The sequence below is a fragment of the Mus caroli genome, chromosome 5 (assembly GCF_900094665.2).
Source record: "Mus caroli chromosome 5, CAROLI_EIJ_v1.1, whole genome shotgun sequence".
Taxonomy (NCBI): Eukaryota; Metazoa; Chordata; class Mammalia; order Rodentia; family Muridae; genus Mus; species Mus caroli.
In genome coordinates, this window is record NC_034574.1 from 115,485,119 (window position 1) to 115,503,007 (window position 17,889).

Sequence of the window (17,889 nt, forward strand, 5' to 3'; positions counted from 1 at the left end):
TGGAGACATGGCTCAGCGGTTAAGAGCACTGGCTGCTCTTCCATAGGTCCTGAGTTCAAATCCCAGCGACCACGTGGTGGCTCACAACCACCTGTAATGGGATCTGTTGCCCTTTTCTGGTGTGTCTGAAGAGAGTTGACAGTGTACTCACGTACATCTTAAAAAAAAAAAAAAGTACAGTCCTCACCCTCACTCTCAGAAAGACTTGTAGCTGGAACTCTGGTCCTTTAAAGGGCACGTCAGTGGTCAGAACATCATGACACACTATGTATCTTAGTAAAACAAGCTGTAGTGCCCAGCTGCAGGTCTATGAAGGGCACCTGGCCTTTTTTCAGCCAGGCCACAGGGAATAGAAATCAGAAATAAAATTCCACTCACCCTACCCTTGAGCCAGCGTCGGAACATTACAAGGAGTCTTACCTCATTATAATCCAAAGCGGAGTCATTACACAGAGCACAGATGGTGGCTAACTCTACAAGTCCGTCATACTGATGGCACTTCACTGGCTTATCATCTTTTTGCCTATCAAAAGAGAAAAACATTTCTAGATCACAGCTTGACTCAACTTTAGTTTAAAAACAAACAGAACCTAAACAGAGGCTGTATGCCACAATGCAGCACGTATGTACAGAGGAGGGCAGAGGACAAATTGTGGAAGGTCCTCCTCTCCTTCCACCACTAAGGGTCCTGAGATGGACTCCCACTGCTGCACCCACAGAGAAAGTGCTTTTTACACTCTACTCTCATTTGTTGGAAGCTAAAACTCACTTTCTATTCCAGCATGGCCCTGAACTTCCATAGGCATGTAACAGCTCCCCATCCCCAAGGATGAAAATGGAGTTTGGGAAGAACAAATTGGAACAGACTCAAAAAAAGTTTGAATGACCAGAAATTTTCATCAAAACCCAACAGTGTACCAGTAAGTGAAGAACAAAACAGAGCCTTCACCAGAACGTCTAGGCTTCAAAAGATATTATTAATTAAAAACCACTAACTTGAGCCAGTCAGCCATCTAGCAAAAGTTTCTTTTCTATGAGTCTAAGAGAGAGCACACACGTCTGAGACAGGTTCTCACAGATCCAGGCTGGCTATGATCTTGTGCCTGCCACAGTGTCACTATGCACATTCTGCTGTTTGTTTATTCAGAACTTCTGGGGATCACAGCAAGGCTTGCTCGGCATACCTTAGGTCCATCACTAAGTCAGACCTCTGTCAACAGCAACAGTTTCTAGACCCACCCCTCATGGTCTAACCAGAAGTCACCATAGTGACAGAGCTTACTCACACTTCTCCAATTGGTGCATATGTGGATCCAGTTATGCTGAACTCATTAAGGGAACAAGTGTCACCTTCCACTTTGTCCAGAATGAACATCTACAAGGAAACACAAAAGTTTTATGTAAGATATACACACAAGAACTCCTTGTCTACAGTGAAAAATCCTGCCATTTAAGAAGGTGGTTTGAGCTAGGTGGTAGTGGTGCAGGCCTTTAATCATATCATTCAGGCGGCAGAAGCAGGTAGACCTCTGTGTGAGTTCTAGGCCAGCCTGATTTACAAAGTTCCAGGACATCTAAAGCTACACAGAGAAACCCTGCCTCCAAAAAACAAAAAAGGAAGTCTGAACAATGCTCAGCCAGGTTCCCCCTCACAGCACTGCTCTATTAACAGCTCAGAGAGCCTTCAACCTAACTGTCTAAACAGTGATGTAGTCTAAGATAACCCAAGTAAAAATAGGGGGATTCACAAGTCAGCAAATCACCAATGATTTTTTTAAATGCTCAGAATTCTACATCAAGTAGCCCAGAGATTATCATTCTATTGTTTTACTTTAAAAACAGGCATAGAAGAAGAAACTCATAGTTCAGAGTCAAAACACTCAAGTAAAGTAGGCAGAGCTGCTGTAGAATACCTGGGCCCCTCTTCCTACCCAGGCCCCAATCAGTGTCTATCAATCTAGGAGCTGCTTGCTTGGCATCGCCCTCCACCTCCTTTTGGGAGTCAGGATTTCACTGTGTAGCTGGCCTCAAACTCAGAGATAATGTTTGCTTCTTCAGCTTGAGTTTTGGGATTAAAGATGTGTGCCGCTACATGGGTGTTCCTGCTCATTTTATAGAAAAAAAATCATAGGAAAAATAGGTTCACTCAAGATTACACAAATTACTAAGTTAAACAGCAAAGCCTGAGTTAGTCACCTATCTTTTCTGTTAAAAAAAAAATCTATCTTAATCTTTTATTGAAAACGTGACCCTCACCACCACTTAAGAGTCTATATGCCATATGCATATGCCCCTAACAATTAGCTTCTCAATTCTTCTGTTTTCTTCCTTAAATCCGATAGATAATGTCTCATTCAACCTGGGCTAGCCTCAAACTTTCTGTGTAGTCAAGAACAATCCTGACATCCTGATCGTGCTGCCTCACCTGTAGGACTGTGACTGACCATGTGTGGGTCACTGAGCACATTAAAAGGTTTCTTATTTTACTTCAAACGACTTCTAACAAGAGAAGAAAGCAGAAAGTGGCAACTTATAAGCAACTATCTGCTCATATGTGTCAGAGAGAAATCGTGTTTCATTTAGCGTGCTATGGAAATGGCAACTGACTTCAGCAGGAGGTTTAATAGTTGCTTCCTCTGGACACACATATGTAGAGACAGAGGATGAAACCTCCAGTTATTTCTTTAATGAAAATCTATAAGCTTTACAGCTATTCTGTATTTCCCAAGACAGTGGGGAATTATTAATTTTTACCATGTATTTGTGTGTGTCGGAACTACATGCAGAGGTCAGAGGGTAACTTGGAGGAGCTAGTTCACGTGGGATGATCACCCACAGACTGCAGGCAAGAATCACAGAGGACGCCTCTTACTCACCCTGCACACGGACATCTGGTTTGTGGTAAGTGTGCCCGTCTTATCTGAGCAGATAACAGAAGTACAACCAAGGGTTTCCACAGAAGGCAGACTTCGAACGATAGCATTTTTCTTTGCCATCCTACGAGTTCCAAGAGCCAAGCAGGTGGTGATGACAGCAGGCAGACCCTCAGGGATGGCGGCAACAGCCAGGGCCACGGCAATTTTAAAGTAGTAGATGGCACCCCTGATCCAGGAGCCACCATGAACCGGGTCATTGAAATGCCCAATGTTGATGATCCAGACTGCAATGCAAATGAGGGAGATAACTTTGGAAAGCTGCTCCCCAAACTCGTCTAGCTTCTGCTGTAGGGGTGTTCTCTCCTGTTCTGTTGCCACCATTTCATCCCGGATCTTGCCAATCTCAGTATTAACTCCGGTTGCCACCACCACTCCCATAGCTTTCCCAGCAGCAATGTTTGTACCCTAGGGAGAAGAGGAAAATGGGTCATGAGGGCACCAGCACATCCCACCTTAAATACTGATGCGGATACTGCCTGGACTCCACAGAGCACCTACTCATTCCCTGGGACAGGATGGCTCTCCACACATGGAACCTGCCTACAGATCTGCTCTGGGCTCAGCAGTACTCTCGCTTTTGTAATTTCAAATTCTATGCAGCTCTCAGCACTATGGATATGTTTGTTTCTCAGTCCACTTTTGTCACGGCTAAGCGTGGATAATCAGCCCTATAGGCTGTTTCAGAATTTCTACTCCAGTACCAGTATTGAGGTCAGTGACGTCAGATGTGAAATGTGAGTGTTCTCCCCCTATTCCACCTTACCTGGATAGGGCAGCAATCATTCTCACTAGAGCGATCTACTTACTGCTGTGGTTAAGCGCTCCTACTAACCAGCAAAGCCCGCACCTTGAAATATACTAAGCTAGATTGTAAATAATCAAGCACATGGATTTCTATACTACTTGAAAAAATTTCATTTTCAACTGAGAAACTAAACACACATGAGCTTTCTTCACAAACACAGACTTCTTTTAAATCACAGCCACATGCAGCAGCAATGCCTGCAACCTATAAACAGTTACTTCTCAACTGTTACCAATGGGGCTTAAACACGTTTGCACTAATCATTTCATTAGATGGCAACTGAAATGAATATCAAGTCACACATGCCACCATTTTACAGTCTCTAGTTTGGTTCATTTGCTTTGTTGCCAGTGCCTTCAGCAAATTACTCCCCCAGCTATGTTTCTTTCTTTTTTCTGACAGCTGACACACTGAAGAATAATTATCTTTGGAATAACTGATTATTTTTTTCTGTCTGGCCACTGAGAGTAGCCAGTAAAAAAAGAAAAAACAACTGAGAACTTTGGGATGCTGGTGGTTTGAATGAGGAGTGGCGGCATTATTGGGAACAGGTGGGGTCTTGAGGTTCACTCTCTCTTCCTGCTTCCTCAGGATCCTGATGTAGAACTTTTCCCAGCTGCCTCTCCAGCACCACGTCTGCCTGCATACCACCAGGCTTCCTGCCATGATAATAACGGACTTAAACCTCTGAACTGTAAGCTACCCTTAATTTTCCTTTAAAACATTTTCCTTTATAAAAGTTGCCGTGGTGATGGTGTCTCTTCACAGCAATAGAAACCCTAATTAAGACAGGGACTATCTCCAAATAAAAGTATACTCTTAGCTGAGGCCCTTGGCTCAACCCCCAGGAAACCTTACCCCCAACATCTGATAAAAGTACTCACAGAAAAGAGCATGTTCTTTTTGTCTTGATTAACAGCTCGGGGGTCAGGGACAGGGTCGGTATGCTTGATGACTGAGACAGATTCACCTATGCACATTATGAGACAGGATGGTTAGCGCTATCTGCGGCATAGCCAATCCCACAGCACCCCATTCCCACTGTTTATCACTGCCAATGTGAGCGGTTGTGGTAACATATACCTATAATCCCAGCACACAGGAACTGAGGCAAGTAAAGTCCCAAATTTATGGCCACCGTGTGCTACACATCCAGTTTGCGGGATGAGTAACACAGTGAGACCCAGTCATAAACAAGCAAGAAAGTTCATAGCCATTTCCAACATGGGAGAAAGAACAAAGGGCTCAATCGATCCAAAACAGGCAAACTAGGAAAACTTAGTAATGGAGATTAATGTCAGAGGAAAGAATGTCAGGACTACAAAAGTGTAATTTTAAAAATAAAGACTAATGTTGAAATAACATCCTGAAATATTCTTGGAAGAGCCAAAGATACAGTGATTTGTCTGACCTATGTTTAGTATAGCATTCAGTTGGGCTGGGAATGGAGTTCAGCTGACAAAGTGCTTACTTAGCATGCAAAGTCTGGGATCGATCTCCAGCAGTATATGAAGCCGAGAGTGGCGGCACATGCTTTTATGCCAACTGCTGGACAGGACAGACAGTAGACAGAGCAGCTCAAGGTTATTCTGAGCTATATATCAAGTGGCCTACAGGATAGGACAGCCTGGCCTACAGGATAGCCTGCTTCAAAAAGCCAAGAGGAAAAAAAGGGAACCTTCAAGATTCTGATACCTTTTTCAGTTTTCTCTCCTATTTCTAGACATACCCTGAGGATTTCAGGTACACAACCCAATCATTTCCGTAACATTTTATGGCTTAAATAACTTGAAGCTGATGTTGCTAAAGGGAATTTTATTAGTTAAGCAGCTTGTATAAAACAAGTGATTAAAGCCCAGCTGACTGGACTGGGGCTGGAGAGATGGCTCAGCTGTTAATGCACTGACTGCTCTTCCAGAGGTCCTGAGTTCAGCATAGTGGCTCACAACCATCTGTAATGGGACTTGATGTCCTCTTCTGGTGTCTGAAGACAGCAACAGTGTGCTTATATATATATATATCAAAAAAAAAAAAAAAAAAAAAAAAAAGGGCTTCAGGTGGCATGAACTTTACTGAATTATGATCAGTTACTTTTAAAACTGAACCTAAATAAATATTGACAGCCTTTAAAGTTTATATTTACTTGCTATTCAGGTTAGCACTTAAATTTTTTTTTTTTAAAAATGTATGTATGGGGGTGGGAAGAGAAAGTGTTATATGTATGTTTTGTTTTGTTGAGACAGGGTTTCTCTGTGTAGCCCTGGCTGTCCTAAACTTGTTCTGTAGAACATGCTGGCCTTGAACTCACAAGAGATCTTCCTGCCTCTGTCTCCAAAGTGCTAGTATTAGAAGTGTAGCCACCATGCCCGGCTTATCATCAATATACTGTGTGGTTCTCTTTTGTTCCGTGTGCATTGGTGTTTTGCCTGCATGTCTGTCTGTCTGTGAGGGTGCTGGAGTTGTGATTGCCTTGTGGATGCTGGGGATCAAACCCAGGTCCTTTGGAAGAGTGGTTGGTGCTCTTACCAGTGAGCCATGTCTCCAGCCTGCCAGCACTTCTTTAAACCTGCCAACCCTGCCAGCAGATATCATTCCACCCTGGATCATGATAACTAAGAAATAAAGTATCTTAGAGAAAGATTAGGGTAGGATCCCATAAAGGGGTACATATAGCTGAGAGATAAGAGGCTTCAAATTTGAGTGATTTTCATATATATATATATATATATATAAAATACTTACCTGTAAGAATTGACTGGTCGACTCTTAGAGTTGTAGACTTGATGGATGTCAATCTAATATCAGCAGGAACTTTGTCACCAACTAATTAAGAGATTAAAAGGTGGGAGTGGTCAGTTAAAGTGAGCAACTTTTATGGTTACCTAAAGATGAATGATTCCATATCAAACATGCTTTTTAAAACCAAATACCTTGCATACAACACAACGGGTAAATACGTCTCTATTTCTGAGCAGAGTGAACAGATTAAGGGTAGAATATTGCCAATGTACACTGTTAGCATTCTGTCTAAGCTCCAGCACAGTTACATGGCAACAGTCAGGCCTAACCCACTATAAAAGGGGCCGCTTGCCCCCTCTTGCTCCTTTCTCCCCATGTGCTCATGGCTGGCCTCTACTTCTCTACTATCCTCTTGACTCCCCTCTCCCCATACTATATGGTTATGTGGCTGTCCCTCAGGGGGAAGGGATGTCTTAGCATGGGCCCACTGAGGCACCCTTCCCCCATACCTGACTACACCTCCATAGAATATATCACCCCTCTCTTGATCTTTTTGTAAATACAACATACACTACAATGTAGTCTGTATTTAAAGCAAGCTAGATGGGGGTTGGGGGTCAGGTGGTAGACAGGGCATGGTCCCTAGAACTGAGTGGCTACCTATGGTACACACATTGTAAGTCCCACCAGAAGATCAAGACTGCAAGCTCTCCCTCAATGGTGCATTGAATCTGAGGCCGAACACATACACAGACACACCCGCACACACACAGGAACATCCATCAGAAAAGCAACACAGACAACAAACAAGTAGTTCTATCACAAAACAAATACACAGCAGTAGAAATGCTATTTTACCTTCCAAGTGGCAAGAAATAAGAAAACAGACCTGAGTTGAAGCTATATGGTAATATGACTCTTACTTCACAAGGCCTAAACTTCTGCCAGCTTCCATAGGGGTGAGAAAGAACAAACAAGGCTGGGGGGATGGGTTGTTAATTACAGCTTGCCATGCAAGCATAGAAATGAGAGTTCCATGGATTCAGTTCTCAGAACCCATGGGGGTTGGGGGGACTTGACAAAGTTGTCCTCTCTTCCCACATCTCACACACACAATAACACAAATCTTAAAAAATTAAGTAAAAAGCTAGAGGTAGGAGGTAGGTCAGTGAGATTGTGCAGTGGGTAGTCACTTGAAGGCAGATCTGATCCCCACAATGGAAGGAGAGAGCAGACTGTCTTAAGTTGTCCCCAGACCTCCAAATAATGTTTGTTTGTTTTTTGGTTTTTTTTTTCCCCCCAAGACAGGGTTTCTCTGTATAGCCCTGGCTGTCCTGGAATTCACTTTGTAGACCAGGCTGGCTTCGAACTCACAAATCCGCCCACCTCTGCCTCCTGAGTGCTGGGATTAAAGGCGTGAGCCACCATGCCAGGCCCAAATAATGTAAAAAGCAAGACAAATGCAGAAATTAATGAAAATTCTCCCAGTGCTAAAGAAGAACCATGTATATAAAGAGCTCATCCAGTATTCCGTGTCACAGAGTATGACTAGCTAAGTATGACTAGCTAGTTTACCTGTGCTCCTAGACACGGAAATCAGGATACAAGGGAAATGAAACATGGACAGGACTTCTGTTGCTGTCTCAAAGCTGCAACATTCTTTTTTTTTTTTTTTTAAAGATTTATTTATTAATATAAGTACACTGTAGTTGTCTTCAGACATATCCCAGAAGAGGGAGTCAGATCTCATTATAGATGGTTGTGAGCTACCATGTGGTTGCTGGGAATTGAACTCAGGACCTCTGGAAGAGCAGTGCTCTTAACCGCTGAGCCATCTATCTCTCCAGGCCAACATTATACTTTTATAAAGCCTAATTTTATGACTTTGCTCAAAATATTTATAAGCAGTGAAAGCTGTGACCACTTTATATTCACTATGGTGAAAATTTCCTAAGGTACCTGTATACCACATGGGAATCAGAAAAGATAACCACACACACACAGCTGATAGTGGTGTAGTGTTTAAAAAACAGCACCACTGGGTTTCCAGGCCACAGTGGAGAGAGACATTTCACCCTATAACCTTTAGTACCTTTTAAATTACCTAATAAATAAATCTCTTGCATAACCTGAAGATCTTTCAGTCAACAATCTGTTTCCTGGGTAGAGTTCCTGTAATAGCCCCACAGGGCTCCTAGCTGAGCACTTGGTGAGTATAAAGCACCGAGTAAGGGACAAACCCAAGCTTTATGTACTCCCTGAGAATAGCACCCAGAGCTGTAGTCTTCTCTGCAATAGAACTAATGTGCCCATTTAGTGGAACTTAAAAGAGGATGGGAACTGGCTGTGCTCAGAAGACAGCCTGCTTAGCAGTGCCTGGGACTGCCTCCAGCCTCAAAGTACAAAACTTCCCAGCAAAGTGGTCTAGAAAATGCCAAAGCAGCCATCCTATCCTAGAAGTATGCCCTGCACTTGTTAGCCCTTCTCCAAGGAGATAGCTAACTTTTTAAAAACTTTCCTGCTGTGGTGGCTCTCAACCTTCTCAATGCTTAATCCCTTTAGTCCAGTTCCTCATGCTGTGTGTGGCACTCTCCTCGACCATAATATTTTGTTGCTTCTTCATAACTGTAATTTTACTACTGTTAGGAATTGTAATATAAATCTCTGATATGAACCGAATCTACATGCAACCCCTGCTGTTTTAGTGCATGAAATGACCTACGCCTAGGAAAGCAAGGCAGCACACAAAGCTAGTAGGTCCAAGATCTCCTGGGGTTAAGATCATCCTTGCATTTGACTACAGGGACACACACAGGTGAAGGTAGAATTCCTGCTGGAAATGCTTATGCAACCAAGAGCAACATTCCAACTGAGTAACACAAATCTTCCACTTTAATGTACTTTGTTCACGGTATACCAAAGGGAGTACACCCAAATGATTATGACATTAAAACAAAACAACAACAACAACAACAAGTTCAAGACCAGGTGTGACAGTTGCATGCTTTCAATACCAGGACTCTGCGGGTAAACATGGGTCTCTGGATTTCAGGCAAGTCAGGCTAAGCTGTGAAACCCTGTCTCAACAAACAAATCACTAAATTACAAAACAACATTCTTTTCTTGTTTTAGGTTTTAACATTTGCATTACATTTTTACGTATTTTGTATGTGTGGGACATCCCAGTGTGAAGGTCACAGGTTATCTTTCAGAAGTCAGTTGTCTGCTATCATGTGGGTCCCACGGACTGACTTCAGGTCATCAGAAGGCAGCAGACACCTTTACTGCTAATCCATCTTAGCGACTCTGGTTTTGTTTCTGATTACATTTGAGTTTTTCATACAATATGTTTGATCATGTTTTCTCCTCACAGATTCTCCCTAGCTCCCCACCCACCAACTTTATGCTCTTTCACAAAACAAAAACAAAAATAAAATACCCCCTCCTCTCCGATAAAACAATCAAATCAAATCAAACAAAAAACTAAGATAAAAAAAATACCCAAACAAGACAAAATAAAAATTAAAAACCTCACAAAAATACTAGTTAGTTTTGTGTTGGCCAACTTCTCCTGGGCATGTGGCTGTCCTGGAATGTATGGTTCTGTTTTTTAAACTAGGTATTTTTTAAGACAGTCTCTTACTAGTGTTGAACTTATGGCAATCCTCTTGCTCAGCCAAAGTACTTAGTGGTATGCCATACTACTACCATTATTTCTGCATGTCACAAATTAATCTAATTCCCTGGGCCTTTTAACATTGTGAAATGAGTACAAGGTCAACTGAAAGTATAACTCTAAATGGAAAAATTTCAAATGTTCCTTTGATGTCTGAGGTGATTTATGTAATAATCCTATGGGAGCTGCAGACAAGACTCTTTTTGTCCAGTGAGGTACAGAGGTGCTAGCAATCTACAGCTGACGTCATTCATGACTCTGCGCTACAATTGATGGGATAGACGGTAACTGTTTTTACAAACTTCCACCTAAGAGAGCTAGAGAGAGCTCTCAGAGGTTAAGAGTTCTGGCTGCTCGTTTAGAGAGCCTAGGTTTGATTCCCAACATTCACATAGTGGCTCATAGCTGCCTTGAACTCCAATGCCAAGGGATCCCATGCCCTCTTCTGGCTTCTTTGGGAATATGGTGAATAGACATGAGTAGGCACACCACCTATACAGATTATTAAAAAATCATATAATGCTGATAAGGTGCTCATCAGGTAAAGCTCTCATCGAGCAAGCTGAGGACTTGAGAGAAGAAAGAGAACCAACTTCCACACTCTGTAGCACACTGAGACATCACACATTATACATACGTCACAATAAAATACAAAGGACAAAATATGATGCTAAGCCTTTAACCTTAACACTCGGGAGGCAGAGGCAGGTGGATCTCTGTGAGTTTGAGGTCAACCTGTTTCTCACAATGACTTTCAGGACATTCAAGACAGCCATAGTGAAACCCTATCCTCACCTGCCCCAAGGGGGAAGAGAAGTGGGGTGTATGTCTATGCTCTTATATATGTGTGTGCATGGAGGTCAAGGAAGAGGCATCAGATCCCTCGGAGCTCAGAGTGCAGATGGTGGGAAGCTACCCAACATAGGTGCCAGCTAGGACTCTGTCTGACTTTGGTCCTCTGTTAGAGCAGGTGGTGTTTCTAACTGACAAACCATCCCTCTAACCCGGCCACATTTCAATGGTGTTGAAGATTAACCCAAGGCCATTAAGGCAAATCCTTGCTTTCTTGAAACAAGATCTCTGTTCAGTCTCTTGTTTGCCTCCAGAATGCTGAGATTATAAGCTTGTGCCTCCACATCCAGCAATAAATGCACAAGATGAAAGTTCTGAATAACACAACATTAGAGTAAGGTAAAACCAATACCTAAACATACATGCTAAATGAAGACATTTATGATAGCATTATAAAGTCAATGACTCTTCCCCTAATATGAAGACTGTTACTCATTGAGAAAACAATGTTGATTGACACCTTCTACAATATATACATCCAGTCCTTCTCTGTCACATCTTTCTCCCAGCCCTTTCTCTTCTCAACCAGCCTCCCCCCCCTCTGTGCCTCAGGGCTGAATTGAACTGCTGCCTCATTGATCTTTTTCTTTTGCACAAAAGGTCCAACTAAAATCTGGAGCTCTTTCATCCGAGGGAGCATTTCACCCCTGCCCAAGAGAAAATGGTGGTTCTATGTGGTTACTCAGTTTTTAAGAAAACAAATGAACAAACCCAAAACAAAGTAATATGAGTGTTTATAGTGTTTACTTCATACTTAATATGTATGTTCATATAGAAAACTTAAAAAACTCTACTGACAGCAGGTCATCTGCCCTACAGATAAGGTTAAAAGTAAATGTGTCTATTTCTTAGAGTGCAGGGCTTCTGCTCTAAGTTAAGTGACAGGCTAAATGTTATACTCCTTAACAAAAGGAGGAGATGGACAGGGCCATCCCAGCTGGCTTTATAATGAGACCACAATCATACAAAGCCTCAAGATGTTATGGAGGATCTGGGGTGACAGACTGGGAAACCTAGAGAAAGGGAGAGCTACCTGTGTGGCTATGGGAAAGCACGGCTACATCCTGGGTAAAGACTTTCCAGTGTGGCTTTTATGTCACCTGCACCCCTGTTAGTAACTTCTTGACAATTCTAAGTAAGCCTAAGAAACTGACTAGTTCTCAGGGTGACAGACACCGCTTTAGTCACCTTCCTCCAACCAAGGAGAAATCCTCAAAAAACAGAGACATCAGTAATTCTATTTTCTCATGTTGTTAAGAAAGGACACCAGTAAACAAAATATTTAAAAGACTGTATTTTAATAAAGAAATTTTAATAAGAGGAAAAAAATCTATATTGATGGATGTTTCCAGAATGGAAAAGTAGAAATCTCATGCAAGTTAGTTTTGAGTAATTTAAGGTACATAAATGATAAAGTTGAGATGATATGTATGATATCCAAGTGTCTAAGGTCAAAGATCAACAATTATAAGAACTTTTATTTAAAAGTATCTGGTTTTAGTACTAGACAGGAGTAACTGACCTTCTGGGTGTTCAATACCCTCCTGGAAGATCTTTCTAATGTGGCCAGAGGGATGAAAAGGAGGACTTTCAGCCTTGGTCCCCAAAGCCAGCTAGGTACAGGGTGTGTCCAAGGAGACCTCCTGTGGTGAATGCTAATCAATGTCCACACTACAGAAAGAGCCTTAACAAACAGGAAACTTCCTACTTACTTCCTAGTGCAACAGTTGTCAAACAAGGCCTTTGATTTATCCTCACATAGATGGAATAACCAGTAAAAGAAAGATTAATTAAGATTAATGGATTAAATAAGATTAAAAGTTCCTCTCATGCCCAAATGATCCCTGAGGACCAGATCTTTAAACTGGTCTTGGACAATTAAAAAAAAAAAAAAAAAAAAGGTAATAATTTTATCCACCTCTATGGTCTCAAACAGCAAGGAATGAGGCTGTTAGGGTGTTTAATGTGTAGTCTCCAGACACTATACTCAACCATCAGATATTATTTCTACAACTTTTTTCAGTATGATTATCTTCTCGAGTAGAAGAAAAGTAAGTTGCCTATAATATATAGGAAATGACTTTGGCTTAATTTAACACTGAAGTTAACTATCTAGAGCCAAAACAAAATAACAGGGCTGGTGAGTTGGCTTAGCGGTTAAGAGCAAAGTGCTCTTTCGAAGGTCCTGAGTTCAACTCCCAGCAACCACATGATGGCTCACAATCATCTATACAGCTACAGTGTACTCATATACATAAAATAAATAAATACATCTTAAACAAAACAAAACAAAACAGAGCAAAGTAACAAACAAAGCCAACCCTATCTTCTTACTTTCTATACATTAACAATTCACACTCCAAGGAGGCGACCAGATTACCTCTCAACCTCCCAGGTTTGGATGCCTGTGGGACATTACTGGACAATCATATAAAAAGGATCCAATGGGATTTTGATTAAATTGTCAATTAGATGCTGACATGAACAGATTCCTCTTAGAAAAGTTTCCAGGTACATTTTCTTTTTTTAAAAAAAGATTTATTTTATATATGTGAGTACACTGTTGCCACTGTTTTGAGACACAACAGAAGAGAGCATTGGATCCAATAACAGAGGGTTGTGACCCACCATGTAGTTGCTGGGAATTGAACTCAGGACCTCTGGAAAGGCAGTCAGTAATCTTAACCATCTCTCCAGCCCTAGAGGTGTATTTTCTTCTATCTTTCTCTCCTCTGAGACAGGGTCTGTCTATGTAGCCCTGGCTGGCATCGGACCTAGAGATTCACCTTCCTGTCTGCCAACTGCTGGAATGAAAGGTGTGCTTGACCACCATAAGGATTGGATTCTTTCTAGAATTCCATGGGTGGTAGATTTTCTGAAGCCACAGGCCTATTTTATAGTCCCGTTTATTGGGTGAGTAATTTCCTTTATTTTAAAATCCTTCATTTATTAAGAATATGGGGTACTGTTTTCTGTCTCACTACTTCTTCAAGCATTGTTGTTTCTGAGCCAAGGTCTCCATGGGCCATAGCTGTCCTAAGTGTCTTTGAACTCACAAAGATCTGCCAGACTCTACATTTGCATGTTAAAACTAAGCCTGCACCATACTTTCTCCTATGGAAAGGAGTATTGTTTGTAATTCAACTTGTGCTGGATCATGGTGACAGTGACTTTATCTACAAAGAACTTCAGTTTAACAGTTTAAAAGACAAAATAAAAACATATATCAGACTTATGAATAAAGAGGCAACACCTGATGCCAGGTATGGTAGCCCAAGCTTTTAACCCCAGCTCTTGGGAGGCAGGTAGATCTCCATGGAGTTCAAAGACAGTATAGGCTGGTTTACATAGTGAGTTTCAGGCAGACAGGGCTGAACTGAATCTATCCATTCATTTTCCTCTGCTGACTCATTTCTTACATCACTTTCCAGCCTTTTAGCTAAGATCAAGTGTAAAAATTTAATACAAGGCAGGCTACCAAGGTGATTCAGCAGCTAAAATCAACTGCCACCAAGCCTGACAACTGGAAGTCTAATCCCTAGGACCCACACTGTATAAGACAGTGAACTCCTAACTTGTTCTCTTATTCTTGTACACATATGCCACACACACACACACACACGAACATGGACATAGACATAGAAATACAATTAAAAAAATATATAGGGAAAATACTCATAAGCACAGGTTCAGATTCTGAAAAGAACTTTTTAGAACAGTCTGTATTACATTTTCTTGCATACCAGAAATACTAGCTTCCGCAGTGAAAGCCCAACTGCTTAGAACTTAAAGCTGTATGATTATGCTCCTTCCATTACAAGATCATCTCTTTGTGGAAAGACATGAAGGAAGTTAGTTTTTATAACCCACTATGTGCTAGCATTCTCTCAGCTAGAGAGCCTTTGCATCATCTTGGCCAACCCATGACCTTGTTTTACCAAGGCCAGGAAGTAGAGAGTTTTACTTCAGGAAGCTCAATTAATGAAAGACTTCCTCTAACTTGTTATGACTGCTTCACATCTTTTGCTAAGGGTCTGTTTGGATGCACATCAGGACAGATATATTAAGGAGCTTTAAAAAATAAATCTATGAAAGTAAAGATCTGTTTAATATTTTTCAAAGGAAAAATAACAATTGTCTTTACACCACAGGCTTCTGTGAGTTTCAGACAGGGCTATGCCTGGGAAGCAGGCAAGGCAACACTGCTGATCACATCCAGTGATGTTCCCTAATGGGCTAGTGAGCGCCTGAGGGCACGTGGTAGTGGAAAGTTCTTATTCTTGCCAAGGGAGTGCTCTGCAATTTTTTCCTCCACATTTTTTTTCCTCTCTTTGGGCTGAGGCAGGAAGAATGAGAGCATCTGTTATAAACCTCCTTCCATTTGCTTAACACCTGACTCTGCTCACATGTAGTTCTTGGCTCTGTAAGTTCTTAGCTCTTTCCTTTCCATAACAATACTGATTTTCACTCTGAACAAAAATACAATTTAAAGGTTAGTCTACCAAGAATACAGTTAAGAGTCAGTTTTTAAAAATTATTTTGTGATAATTTACAAATGAATGAAAGTTTTCTTTACCTTACAAGGAGATTTAAGTAAGAATACTTAAACATCTTGTTTTACTTAAGGTAAACATAAATAATAATATATGCAAGGAAAACAGTTTAAGTATACATGTATGTGGGTGAATAAAAAGTATTTTAATTTTAGCTGGGTGCAGTGGTGCATGCCTTTAATCCCAAGCACTTGGGGTTGGAGTGGGTGGACATGTACCTCAACAGGTGGAGTTCAGAAAGCCCTGAAACTGAACGTTGAGCTATGAACATCTTTCACTTCTGGAGGTCAAATTAATTCATGGAAGCAGGAATTACACCATTCTATCCTCACATTCCAGCCACCTCCCCAAATTCTCTACATGTTCTAACACAAACAAAGCTTAAACACTGTATTTTTCCAAGTCACAATATCTTAGCAAAAGTGATCCCTTTCCTGTGGTTGTTGTTGGTTTTTTTTCTTTTCAAAGCTGTTTTTTCCCCCAAAGTCTTAACCTCCATGGCAAGAATGGAAAGACTTACACTGACTATTAGTCATGAAGCGGGAGGAGTGATTACAGGAAATCAGGAAATGCCAGCCCCATGTAATCAGGTCAAGCTTCAAGATCAACTGGTCTGTCATGGTCTGAGGGGTGTGTGGGGGTGGGGAACCTCCCATAGTCCTCTCAGTGTCTTATGACCTGTCCTCATAGTGTTAAAGGGTCTTGCCCTCAAAGCACTCTGCTTAATATATCTACTCTCATTTTTCAAAAGTATTTTGCCCTTTCAAAAGAGATTCACATTTATTTTATGTATATGGTGGTCTTTTGCCTGTATTCATGGGTACCTCATGTATGTCTGTTGTCTGTCTGCAAAGGCCAAGAGGTGTTGGATCCCCTGGAACTGGGTGTCAGAGCCCCTTGAACTGGAGTTATATCTGAGCCATCATGCGCTGACAGCTTTGTGGAGCTGAAGTTACAGGCAGTTGTGAGGTACCCAAGCTGGGTGGGCCTTTTCAAGGGCAGTGACTACGATAAATGCTGAGCTCATCTCCAGTCCTTGCCTCTCTTGACATACAAGTTAGCATGAGGAATTTAGGACTTGATTTTTAGGAACAATCAATATTATTTCTAGTGTTACCTGAATCTAGATACCTTTATCTAGATACCTTTATCTCTAGGTAGCACTGTTCCCTCACATCCCTCACTATGAAACAACTTTACAGACATGCTCAATGCTTTCCTTGGTCGTTTCTGTGGCTTTTTTTTTTTCCCTTTATTATAAGTTTTACTTTTAAAAAAATTTAGGGGACAGGACATATATGTGTGTGGAAGCCTGAGGTTCACATCAGATGTCATCCTCAACCATTCCCCACTTTATTTACTGAGCATGAATCCCATGCTGAACCCAGAGCTCACCTTAACTAGTATAGCTAGCCAACCTGGTATGGGGATTCCTTTTTCTTACCTGCTGACAGAGGAGAGGCCATACATTCCCATGTTTTATGTGGGTAGTGGTCACTTAACTCCTATCCTCATCCTTGTATAGCAATTGCTTTATGCACTGCACCATCTCTCTGGTTCAGCTCGACAATTATAAACACATGAAAATCTATGTGTTGGAGAGATGGCTTAGAGGTTAAGAACACTGGTTTCCTCGTTCAGAGATCCTGAGTTCAAATCCCAGCACCCACACAGTGGATCAGAAGGCCCTCCTGGGGTATGGAGATGTATGTGAAAGTGTGTGTGTGTGTGTGTGTGTGTGTATACACATATATGTATAGATACATATATATAAAACATAACTAAATCTCAACTTCTGTAAAGAAAAAACTAGTATCTCATTAAATTGCTTAACTGTAAACTGCTTAAACAGGATAATTACTGCTTAAACCACACTTAAAATTTTAATGTGGTCTGCACACATTTACACTTTTTTTTGGGGGGGGGGGGTTTCCAGACAGGGTTTCTCTGTGTAGCCCTGGCTGTCCTGGCACTCACTTTGTAGACCAGGCTGGACTCGAACTCAGAAATCTGCCTGCCTCTACCTTTAGTGCTGGGACTAAAGGCGTGCGCCACCACGCCCGGCGTACATTTACACTTTTGAAGAGATAGATAATCTGAGTTCCAGGCCAACCAGGGCAAAATAGTGAATCTTATCTTGGAAAACTAATTTTTCTTGTATCTTTTGTGTTTCTCTGTGTATGCTCACATATATGCCTGTCTGAATTTATATGCACTATGTACATGCAGGTATCTATCCACAGAGGCCAGAGGAATCCATGGAACTGAAGTTGTGAACTGAACTCTGGTATTCTACAAAAGTTGTAGTCATTCTTTTTTTTTTTTTTT

General features: G+C 41.4%; 1 protein-coding gene across 2 annotated transcripts in view; it reads right to left on the minus strand.

The window, feature by feature from the left end:
• The window catches only part of Atp2a2 (ATPase sarcoplasmic/endoplasmic reticulum Ca2+ transporting 2), a 48,427-nt gene that overhangs the window by 12,871 nt on the left and 17,667 nt on the right, over nt 1-17,889 (minus strand). For both annotated transcript variants that reach the window (XR_002378000.2, XM_029477834.1), the window contains exons 6-10: nt 6,484-6,564; nt 4,626-4,711; nt 2,877-3,341; nt 1,287-1,375; nt 421-523 (exon numbers count right to left, since the gene is read on the minus strand). Coding sequence is in view for 1 of the 2 variants with exons in the window: in XM_029477834.1 (XP_029333694.1) it covers nt 421-523; nt 1,287-1,375; nt 2,877-3,341; nt 4,626-4,711; nt 6,484-6,564 (824 nt within the window). In the remaining variant the exon portion in view is untranslated. The remainder of the gene's footprint in view (nt 1-420; nt 524-1,286; nt 1,376-2,876; nt 3,342-4,625; nt 4,712-6,483; nt 6,565-17,889) is intronic.